This window comes from Ursus americanus, chromosome 4, assembly GCF_024610735.1.
Source record: "Ursus americanus isolate L20-20 chromosome 4, mUrsAme1.1.p, whole genome shotgun sequence".
In the NCBI taxonomy this organism is placed as follows: Eukaryota; Metazoa; Chordata; class Mammalia; order Carnivora; family Ursidae; genus Ursus; species Ursus americanus.
In genome coordinates, this window is record NC_142130.1 from 47115115 (window position 1) to 47127423 (window position 12309).

Genomic DNA, 12309 nt, shown 5'->3' on the forward strand with positions numbered 1-12309 from the left:
TCATGATTATACAACTTTCCAAAGATGCAAGTTCAACAATTCAAATATGGATCTGCCTGAGAAAGCCACTGTATTCTACACCAACAGTTTTCAAATTTTAGCATGCTTCAGAATACCCGGGGTGCTCATTCCAAATGCAGATTCCCAAATGGCCTCTTGGAATATGTATCATTTATAAACAGAACAGATAAATGTGATGTGGTCCAGGATCCATACTTAACAGGAGTCCATTAACTCTGTAAACTGCCTACTCAAGAAAATTAGAAACCACGTATCTTTGTTATTTTCATCTGGCTATACATCAGATATAGTCCTAGAAGTCTGACCCAAGAGGTTATATGATAAGGCATCCCAGGAACATTTTATAAATGTAGAGCATTCTTGCTAAATTTGAATCTGGTAAAAAAAATAATTAGCTTACATTCCCTGAATTAACTAAGATATAATTCATCATCAAGACTGGGGGAACTGCTGAGAATGAGAGGGGGCACTGTTATGTCAAAACAATAGGCATTAATTAATTGGACCATCCCAGGCAAACCAAGAATCTGAAGGAAAAGTCAGATTATGTATTTTTATATATTCAATACCATGTTCCTAGTCCAAAGAAATCAATAGGTTTACCACCTGTTTCATTTTATTTTGACAAGTATTTATAAGGAAGAAAAAACTTTTTTTATTTGTACAAAGTCAATCCAAAATGGGGATATAACTCTGAAGTACTAGAAGAGAACACCAGCTAATAGAAAATCTGCCTTCAAATCCCAAAATGCCACTTTGTAGCTATGACCTTGGATAAATTATTTTTCTTACTTGGGCCTTAGTTTTATCATTTGTAAAACAAGGAATATCCACTAAAGATGCACTTTAGAATTTTCAGTGGATCGAATGAAGTAACAAACACATTTGAAAGTATCTCATAATAGCTGGAAAGTGTGTGTGTGTGTGTGTGTGTGTGTGTGTGTGTGTACACACACACACATATATATATAAATAAAATTGAGGGAAAACATTACAAGATATATCTTCTTATAGTAGCTGCAATGATATTACTAGATGTTTACAGATTGTTTTTGATGTAAATATTGCCTCATTGTATTTCTGGGAAGGATGGGGTTCTAGATTTCTCAGCAGCCACAGGATTGACAGTGAGTATTGTTTGCACATCAATAAGAAAACAATACCATTGTCTTCAGTATCTGCAGAACTGGACATGACTTTCAAAAGTACAATCCTAGTACATTCTCACTACTTATCAGCTACTGTGTTGAGTCCTTGGGCCCTATCCTTAGACCCAGGAATGGCAGGGTCAGCACTGATAAAAATCTTACAGCCTGATTTTGTGAGGAAAGCATGCGACCAAGTGCCAGAACCTTAAAGAATTAGGACTGGCTCAGCCACTAATTAACCATGTGATCTTAGGCATGACATACTTATAAAATGAGGGGACAGGCTACAGGATCATTAAAGACCCTATAAGTTCTGACATTCTATAATTCTGTAAGTCTCGCCTTCTTGGGTATTTTCCTACTCTGTCATAACAGAAAAAAAAAAAGGCACAATTAAACATAGAGATGTTTTAAATAGATTTAAAATAGTTTCAGGATACATTTAAACTGATACACAGATAAAATCTTCCCCACGTGGAAGTGAAATCATAGTCATAAACAAACTAAGAAACATTTGTTTTACAAGATCGGGCCATGACCTCAAGGTGTTAGACAAGATAATTATTAAAGGCCTTATAATTGCTGAATTTTCAATTCTGAGACATTCTTGGCATTTTAAGTGTCTAGAGGACTGCCTTCCTTCATTTTTGGATATTTTCTTCCACATTTTCCAGTCTATTGTCATTACAGAAGAAAATATTTAGCATACAATTACAGAAATAGCAGTTTTAAATAGAGATTTAAAGTAACTTCAAGATACATTTACACTGAAATATACAGATAAGAGAGTCAAAACACTTATTCACAGTCTCATTTTCATTAATTTATGGAAACAAATATGAACCAAGTAACATCTTACATGGTAACTGAATTCTTCAAATTTTTTAAACTAGAGACATGTACAACACTTACAGCATTTACACAATACTATTTTCAAAATAGGTTTTTGACCTCTAAGTTCCTACTGACAAGCTTTAGATAGCAGCTTAGCCCAGTTAATATTAACTTTGTCATAAGAAGCATCTACATATAGTCCCCCCACACCCTGCAGCATGACAAAGTGAAATTAAGAAACTTTTAAGGCAGAAAAAAATAATCCTTCAAGTGTAAGGTCCAATGACAATGTTTACAAATGAACATAAGATCTCAATTATTCAACTGAGCAAGTGACTTAATTTACACATTAACTCATTTCCATTTCCTGATTTCTGATTCTGGGATATTTATGCTACACCTACTGTGCAAGGCATTGAGAACACACAGGAGGATCAGACATAGTCCAGTGGTATGCGGGTAAATGTTTAACAAGTTCTTGGAAAGAGAAGCCCTGACTTAAAACATTTACAAATTTCTATGGTGTAAATACTACCATTATGCAGATTTCAAGCTATGAACAATTTGATCACTGGCTCACAAAATCCCTGAAACTTCAGAGTCACCTCTCACAAACTATTAGCTAAGCTCCAACACACCACTGTATGGTCCACACCCTCAAGTAGCTCATAATCTCTCCATGGGCATATATTTAGAGGCCAGAGAAGGATGGGGAAGATAGAGATAAAATTTAAATAATTCAATTATGTATTTTGTAAGTAGTTTAAAAGGAAAAATAAAATCTGGAATTTTCTTATTTGCTATTCTACTTTTCCTCTTAAATTGATTTCAGGAAATTAAAATGTAGCATATTTTGGGGGACAGTAAAGGATAAGTGGAGTAAGAAGGAAAAAGACACAAACATCCTAAGATATATGCGAACGATGATAAGGGCAAATATAATGTACCTTTTAAAATTTAAGCCCTTTCAGTTTAGCTCCAAGACCTGAAGATTTGTCCCGTCCTCTTTGGCTGCAGCTTTGATGAGATAAGCTAGCTTCTTTTGCACAATACTAAAAAGCACACTGCTTCACACCACTCACACTATCAGCTCATAATAAAAGGCAAAACTAAATTCTGGAATCTGATAAGTGAAATTCCTTTGCGTAATCATCCCCTTGGATCAGACCTTGGGCAAGTGCCGGCTGGGATGACCTGGAAATTCTTCTGGTAACAAAACATGGAGTCTGCAGGTTGGGCATGTCCCCTGTTGCATCAGCCAAGGTCTAATGCACTAAGGAGCAAAAATATTCATGTCAGTCTTTCTGATTTAGCCTAGCAGAGGCAATTGTTGCTCTATATAATCAGTTATCTAGTAAATTGCCAAGCCAACTGCTGCAATAGTGGCACCTTCTCGGATTCACTAAGTACTATAGCTGGTAACAGCAGAACACCTTTCAGCCAGTTTATTCGATTAGGATCCTTTCCCTAGCCCCAATTTTCAGAATGACTTAGCAATTCTTCCTAACAAGGAGGCTGAAGAAACCTGCTACATAGTTTTCCTCTACTTCATTATATATTGTTCTTGTTTAAAATCTAGAAAAAAATGATAACATACAAAAGTCACTAATACTCTATATTAAGTGCTTATGGTGTTTTGACCTTAAAATCCCTAGATGATGGATATACTTTTCAGATGGCTCTTTGGTGACAATGATAGTACTCTTGGGCTATGAACTAACTCTCCCCCCAAAAATCAATTTTACCTGTGTAAATAATGAGAGCCAGATCAGATGAGAGAGGATTAAGAATAGGCACTATATATTAGGACCACTAACTGTAACCCTAAAAAGTAACCTGAATAGATTACCTGCATTCTATTCTATGGGCAACGGCAAAGAATAAGTTTCGTGAAACATTTATTTTCTAAATGGGTAGGACTTTAACAACTTCAAATGACTAAGTATCTTTCCTGATCTTTTGGGATTAGCCATTCTGCATCTATTTCTTCATATCAAGAGTAGATAGAAAATAGAATTCTGTACTAGACATCACAGATCTTTGAAACTGTGTTTTACAGATATGGCTTGAACGAGCTGGCTACTATTCACTTCCCTGAGAACACTTTCTAATGTAAGGTTATCTTTGCGCTAGAAGACTTGATCATAATTGTGTATCAATAGCATTTGCACAGCAAGAACACGAGGAATTAATCTATATAAATGCCAAGAATCAACAAAAGATATGCCAGTCTCATATTTTTCTAACATCAAAACTGAAACCTGAGCATCTAAAGAGCAAAAACAAGATCCCAGACAGACTGTTAAAGTAAACTTTATGCTTTATAATGGTAGGATGCCATCAGTACATGGAGACAAAGGACACTATACGTTATTTATAGCAAATCAAGGTGAAGTGACACTGTTGATAAACTGCCACTGAATCACTATGTCAATTAACATTCCTTCCAGTTCTGTTCAAGGGAGCTACTCCATATTATTTCAATCTCATCATTGTCTCTTCTTTTCCTGTAAGGTGTATGGAGATCTGAGAAAGCACAGTACAAACTGGGCCTAGGTATGGTGAAAGCAGATGTAAATGTTTTCTGTGCAGTACTCCAAAGCCCCAAGTTATAGTCTGTGGAACTCATGCCACAGCAATAGCTGATGATACATGTATATCATTTCAAGTAAGGCAGCATGAATCTCACTTAGCTGATTTTAATGGCAAAATATTTAAAAAGATAAGTTTAAAGGGTTACCTGAGAATGGAATTTGTGAGCACAAGGCAAAACAGAGAGATTTTCTGGAGAGAGATTCTCATGACAGATCACACAAGGCTCCTCTTCTTCCTCCTCATCATCCTAGGGAAAATATACATAAGGTTCAATTCAGCTCACTTCTTTTTCCCAAATTTAAATGCACATAGAATCAACAGCCTCAGTCTCACCAAATTATTGGCTCCTTCCCATGAGGCAGGCCCTTGTGAACTGAGGGGCCTCCAGGCTGGTTTTGGGGGCTGGGCAGCATTAGACTGTGGAGGAGTGTGGCTGGGTGAAACACAGTTACCATTTGGCACAGATTTTCCTTGACTCTGAAAACAAGAATATTATACTTTTTTCCCCCAGAAGTGTTCTAAAACAGGGAAAACGAATAGACTAGCACAGAAAATGGGGTACAGGGGTACAGTGAGAATTAGCAAAAGGGTAAAAGGTCAATTAGATTCATGAGAAATCTTGAAACAAAATGTTAGCAATATTACTTGTATACACAGAGCCAGGCAAAGAAGAAAAAAAAACAACACTATCTCCTCTTTTAATTAAAACAAGTCTTTACAAAAATTAGAAGAAAGGTCTTCCTTTAGAGTCAAAGCAACCTAGAAGAAATTTCAAGAGGGTCAGTTTTATTCTAGAATGAGCAGGTAGTATTTCAATAAGACTTCTATGCCATTTGTTAAGTTGAAGTTGAATTGTTAATAGACAATGTGATTATAGGTTATTGATTTATAGACATGTTATGAAGATAATGAAGCCCACTCACTACTACACAGAAGGGCAGGGAGATAAAAGCTTTTTGTTTTTACCTGTGATCTCTTGGGGTCAATAAATTGGGAAATCTTGTACACAATTTCCTCAAATGTCAGTCCAGATAAGGACTTCCCATGAATGTCCTTCAATTTCCGTAAGAAATCCGTAAGCTCCTTTCTGGAAGAGATCAAGGAAAGTACAGTGGTGATTTTTCCTATTGCCTTGAGGGTGTGTCCCCCCCACCCCTCCCAAGATCCTAAATCCTATTCTATGATTGATATGTAGCAGCATATAGATGTGGCCCTTTAGCTCTCTGAGCTAAAGTCTAACTGCATTTATCTTATACCAAAACAAAAACTCCTAAAGTTTAATACTCCTTCCAAAAGGAAAGTTTAACTGTTTTTGAAAGCTTGTATGAAAATTGAATTTACTTATGTACTGAGCTCTTTATATTGTGTCTCTCACTGCTTTTACTCAGGACTAAAAAACTCCTTTTTAACTATGTTACTATAGGTCTGTCTCTATTCTGTATTAATAATTTTACTTTTGTAAAACTCAAACAAAACAAAGATTACACAGAACAGAGAAGCTAAAAGACATATTAAAATATTTCTAGGTTTCTCTGTTCCCATAGTCCCTTGACCCAAAGCCTCTGAATATATTTTTGGTAGGATAGAGCAGGATGAAATATTTTCTTTACCAAATGAAGTGTTAGGTCATCAGCCTTGTAAAACTACCTTTGATTTACTATTCATTCTATACATATAACAACTGTATTACTGTTCTAATTTCATTATCCACTATATTTATAAAACCATAATCTAATCCTGAAGCACAACAAAATTGTTAGGCTTCAAATGAAAATACTGGCTAAAAACTAGAATTATTTCCTTGAATACATAAGTAAAGATAAAAAACTTGATTTCTGGAGAAGAAAAATATCTTTCTGCTAAAGTCAGCACTGTGTAAAGCACAGTAAAATCATTATTTCTTGCATTTAACTGTGTTCTCTAACAAAAACTAAGAGCCCTTAATACATTTAAGGAAACAGGAGGGTAAAACCTGATGTTTGGGCTCGTATAGCATACAATCAACTTAAAATTCACTTTGGAAAGACATTAAGATAATTATTGCAGCTGGTGGCATTAAAATTGGATAGGTTTATGACTAGTTGTACTTTTAATAAAGGAGCAAACCTAAATTTAAAAATCTATTGTCTCATAACTTAAGACTAATCAATTTAGTGAAGAGGTTTAGCATTTATATTGAACACTATTCCTTTAAATTTCATTTTCCTTACCAAGGCCACAGTAGGGAAATATGTGTGTTTGTTTCACTGTCCTAACTATGGTTATGGAAACTGTAGAATATGATCTGTACTCCCAACTAAATAAAAGTTAAGGTACCTGGTTTGTTGTGGAAAAGCAGTTTTCAGTCTGTCTGTAATCCTCTCCCAATTCATCAGGGGGGGATCACTTCCCAGACCTGCACTGGGAGATACAGCCTCTCCCACAGGTGCCGGCACAGTCCAGGCTATACCAGTCATCTGTAAGGAGCACAGAGTTATAACCCATCAGCTTCAGTTATTAGGAAGTAACATTCCATGACAACATGGTATTTCCATACTTCAGAAAATGGGTAGAATGAAGAGGAATACTGACATATACATTCCCCTTTTAGAGTTTTATTTAACTAGCACAATACTATTTCTTATTATTTATAATTACCCTTATTTTAAAAAGGGGACATGTGAGTCTCAGTAATTGCAAACGTACAGAAATACAGGGTATTTACTGCTATTATTTTAAAAAACTAGAAACAACCTTGTCTGCTAATAGGGGAACGAGTGGATTATAGCATATCTAATCAATCCGTAAGAACAGATCTATATATCTGAGTATGAGATGTCCATGAAATGTGTCATTTTCTAAAAAGTCTGTGGTATGGTATTTATGGTATGACTCATTTTTATATTAAATTTTTAAAAAATATATATATATGCATAGAAAAAGATCTCAAGTTATAAACAATCTGTAAACAGTGATTATTTCCTAGGATTCAATTGCAGGGTAATTTTGCTTATTTTTCTAATTATAAAGGTAGTTTATGTTAAATTTGAATTTTCAAATAAAGATGAGAGTACTACTAGAAGTTTGCCCAATGTCTCATGAATGTTACAGACAAAGGTGGTGTGGAAGTTGTTGTGACACCTCTGAGCCATGAAACCATCAAAGTTTTGCCATATCTTTGGGTAGTTTCTTCTTAGAAGCTTTAAGATTCTAATTAATATCAGCAAGTGAATATTTTCACATGATTACTGGTTATAAACATGACAACTTTTACCTAAGGTTCTACAGGTTATTTTCAAACATAAGGTTACTCATGAAAAATTAGCCATGACTAACAGCTACTGAAATAACTCATACAAAGCCTACTAAGTTAGAGGAGAATATTGCCCAGAAACCTGGGTTTGCCTCCGTATCAAGCTTTTCCCCAGGAACCAGAAAGTAATCTTATTAGAAGGCTGAGGTACTTTAAAGTTTTCAATAAAGTTTTACATATGTATATGTGTGTGTGTATATATGTACATAAGTCTATATGTGTGTGTGTGTGTGTGTGTGTATAATGTATATGGCTCCTTATATAATGGTGCAGGTGCAAACTACATGAGGAACACTGATATCATGGGGAGAAAAAGATGTGGTATCAGTTAACACGTTAAGGCCTATATACATATGTTTGCAGGGGCAGACTCTACAAAAATGAGTGCAACTGACTATATATTTCAAAGGGAGACTGTTTACAGGTACAAAAAACTGACTAGAATGTATTTAATGAAAATTCTCTAATCTTGACTTTTCCATAATTATATTTAACATCAGTCTTCTAGTTTTTTTTTAAATGTTTACCTTTGCCAATATTACAATAATCCTAGCATTTAAAATTTCTCTATTGCCTCTTCAGGTTTGGATAAGGCTTATCTGGCTAGTTGTAGCTAGGAAGATTCATAACTTTACAGTATAATATATTCCAAGATGATGTTATTTATAGTGTGTTTATAAAGTTGAAACACTGTCCTATACCTATGTGTGTGTATGTTTGTGTAAATAAAATTTTTCTGTAGCATTGTGGCATAATTTTGTTCTTTGCTTTTTAATCTACCCATCAAACATGCTAAATATAAATGATCTATTAAAAATGTCATTTACGCTGTATTGTTGCCTATTATAGAAGCAAAACTATAAAACCCTGTAAGGATTGTCTACTATAAAAATGTATTAATCAGTTTTTGGATACAAAGATAATCAGTTAATGAAATAATATATGTAATGGCCTAGCACAATGCCTCAAATGAACTATTCATTCACTTATCATTCAGTTAACCTCTCTTCCACCATTGCCACCATCACCACTTATCAAATAAATAGAAGACATTCATTCAGGAAGTCTACTGCGGTGATAAAAAACCAAAAAGAGATCTGTACCAGGGGGGCCCTAGGCTGGCCAGGTGCAGAGATGACTCCAGGGCAAACGGCAGGCATCTGAGGAACAGTGAGTATGGGTCTAAAGAAAGATTCTTTCACGAGGGGTCTTCCCAAGAACTGCTGCATCTAAAATAGAAAAGGTTAAAAAAAAACAAAAACCCCACACATTTATGTATTTATATAGGCAAAGATTTAAACTCAGAACAATGGTTGGGGGAAAAAAGCCAATTTGAAATCTAGTACAAAGCACTAGCAGCAGAAACGGTGTTGTCCTAACAGTTAAATGTATGAATATCTGGAAAAGCAAAGGGCAAATATACTAAAGAACACAGCAGAGAAGTGGGTTCTAGTCTCACCTTCTTTCCACCTAGCTAGGTAACCATGGATGCCAGATTACTAATCTATAAAACAGAGGGTTAAGTTAGGTGATTTTTTTAAGGTTCCCTTCCAACTATAATAATATAGGACTATGCAAAGGAGCTCCTCAATGAGTACTGGCCATGTTGATGAACAATACTCACACTCAAATTCCACTAACGAACCATAGTTGTCTACAGAAAATATTACTTTCCCTGATTATGTACTGGGGGGATCTTATACCACCCGATGGAGTTTTGACTTTGTTTAGCTCCAATGAGAGTAGAAAGCTGAAGTGGAGTGGGCCTGGGGCCTAAACCCTCCTACAATGACTTGTAGACACATGCTTGTAGGTGTTATTGCACGTCCCAGGGGCTTGTGGAAAGCTAGCCCTGCTTAGCATCTACCAATGGGATGGATACCTTACCAGGCTACAGAAGAGGACAGATTAAGTTTCTACCATGTGCCAGATCTAACACTGGCATAAAGCAGAAGTTCAACTATTTTCTGAACAGAAAAAAAACCATCAGCACAGCCCTTTTAAGTAATGATACTAAAAGCAGTAGCTGAAAGATTAGTGGAAAACATGAAAATGGATACATGAGATTGACATTTTTTATTTAACATTACAAAAGAAAGACATTGTATACATCATTGTCTATAAAGTACGCTTGCTAAAAATATTGAACTTGATTCTAAGCAACCCTCTAGATCTAATGAACAGTTCATAGGAAATAAAACATGTACAATGACATCACAAGGATGCAATCAATTAAATCAATAATGTGGGAAATTGAACAAGGGAAGTAACTTTAACAAATAAATGACATGAGTAAAGGAGAGGGGAGTCCGGCAGCTGTTACAGATTTAAAGAACAATCAACCAAATGCAAAGTATAAACCTTATGTGGATTTTTTTTAAAATAAGTTTTTGAAAGTAAGAGTAATTATAATCAAATTGGAAATATTGCAAACTGGTTAATAAAGACATTTTTCAGACAAGTGGGAAATATAAATTTTAACTGGATATTAGATATTAAAAATTTTAATTTCCTTAGGTAAAAAACTGGTATAATAATTATATCCAATAATAAGAGTCCTCATCTTTAAGGAATATATACTGAAGGATACATGGATGAGATTATATGGTATATACTTTAAAATATTCCAAAAGGAAAAAGTGGATGATATGAAACAAGTTTAATAAAATGTTGATAATATTGACGCTCGCTCTCTTGGTTCACAGAGGCTTATTATACTATTCTATTTCATGTATGTTTCAATTTTCAGAATGTAAAATTTTCAAAGAATGAATGGATGGTAGGTATGAGTCTCTCTTCACAGACAACTATTGCTGCTCTCTTTGCAGACAACTATTACCTAGCATTTCTTTGAGGATGAGATAGCCAGGGTACAAAAACCAAGATATAATAAAACACATAAAAATATTGGGTTAAACTAGGAAGAGTGCCCATTATTTCAGACTTTCTGATTAGACTATTATACATTTAAAGCCTGGTGACTATTCCTTAGAATACTAGGATAGATGGACTTTCTTTTCTTTCTTTCTTTATGTATGTTTTAAGTTTTTATTTAAATTCTAGTTAGTTAACATAGTGTGATATTAGCTCCTGGAGTAGAATCTAGTGATTCATCACTTAAGTATAACACCCACAGATGGACTTTAGTAGCCAGATCATCTAGTATAATTTCCTAGTTTATACATGGGAAAACAGAAGTCCAGAATAGCTGATTTTCCAAAGACCAACAAGTTATTCACAGAGTTAGGACTTAAACCCTGATCTCTAGTTTGCTTCCACTGTAAAAACCACCTCAATTTATGGTGAATATCATGTTACATTTCTAGCATTTAGGCTCCCAAACTATTTCATTAATGTTCAATGGTCACTGATGCCTGCACTTTAACACAACTGTCAGCTTTGATCAAGCACAGCAGTGACTCCGGTTTGCAAACATAAAGATACACGTGTACCTCTCAGATGTTAGCAGAAGGATGCACAGAGCCTGTCAGTGGGTTTTGCCCTTGACTAAACCTATGTAAGCCCCATCAAACATAAGAAAGCCTCCAAAGTGATGAGGATCCAGAGGTCAAGGTTTAACTACATATATCCGCTATGGAGTTATCACTGTTATCAGGGAGCTTGTGCTGGTCTGGTTTCAAGAAACTCCATAGAATACCTCTCTATCTGGCTTCTGAGTCTCCAGAGCCATTTAATATTTAGAGTCATGGGAGAGTTAATTACAACCTACAGGCAGTAGTTTGAACATGAGCTGAAGGCACAGGGTTTCTAGAAATCATACCAGAATATGTGTTACTTCCTGTAGAACTACAGGGACTCTTTGGACTTCTCCATCATTTACATAATACATTCCTTATCAGGGTAGTTGGGTATAATAAAGTTCCAAACTTAAAATAATAATGTCCATAATGTAGTGCTCCTATAAAAACTGAACTGACCAAAAATATAATAGGCAATACTGCATTCTAAAGACCATGGTGTATATCATATAATGCTTCTAGTTTTGGATTCTACTTTTGAAACCCAGCGTAACTCCACCCAATTCACGTAATTTTTAAGTTCTCTGATACGCTCAACTATTTACAGAAATAACATTTTCAAAGTTCTACAAGAAGTGCTGATGGCGAAAAGTGATTTGCCGCTAAGTATCTCACACCTTTCTCCTTTTCCTATTCCCAGATCTGTTCTGATAATAAAAATTATCACCTAATGGTTCTGTCCTAAAAGTTCTTTTGGAAAGCTGTCTGAATTTATTGGGTTAAGGTACTAGGTTTCCCAAAAGGGTAACATAAATAGTGTAACAGAGAGATATTTGGTTGAGACTCACTGATTCCCAGCACTAAGCAGGGAAGGGGCATCAACGGGAGCTGTTAAAAGTTACGGAAAAGAATGTCAAAAGTAGAAGTGGAGGAGTGAAGT

The 12309-nt window shown here is 35.2% G+C and overlaps 1 protein-coding gene across 17 annotated transcripts in view; it reads right to left on the reverse strand.

Annotated features, from left to right (window-relative positions):
* Positions 1–1573: 1573 nt before the first annotated feature.
* Positions 1574–12309, reverse strand: part of DZIP3 (DAZ interacting zinc finger protein 3) — a 100624-nt gene continuing 89888 nt past the window's right edge. For all 17 annotated transcript variants that reach the window (XM_045785247.2, XM_045785253.1, XM_045785252.2 and 14 more), the window contains 6 exons: positions 8994–9119; positions 6915–7054; positions 5565–5685; positions 4932–5075; positions 4744–4845; positions 1574–3276 (listed from right to left, as the gene is read on the reverse strand). In XM_045785247.2, coding sequence (XP_045641203.1) covers positions 3166–3276; positions 4744–4845; positions 4932–5075; positions 5565–5685; positions 6915–7054; positions 8994–9119 — 744 coding nt within the window. In that variant the 3' untranslated portion in view covers positions 1574–3165. The remainder of the gene's footprint in view (positions 3277–4743; positions 4846–4931; positions 5076–5564; positions 5686–6914; positions 7055–8993; positions 9120–12309) is intronic.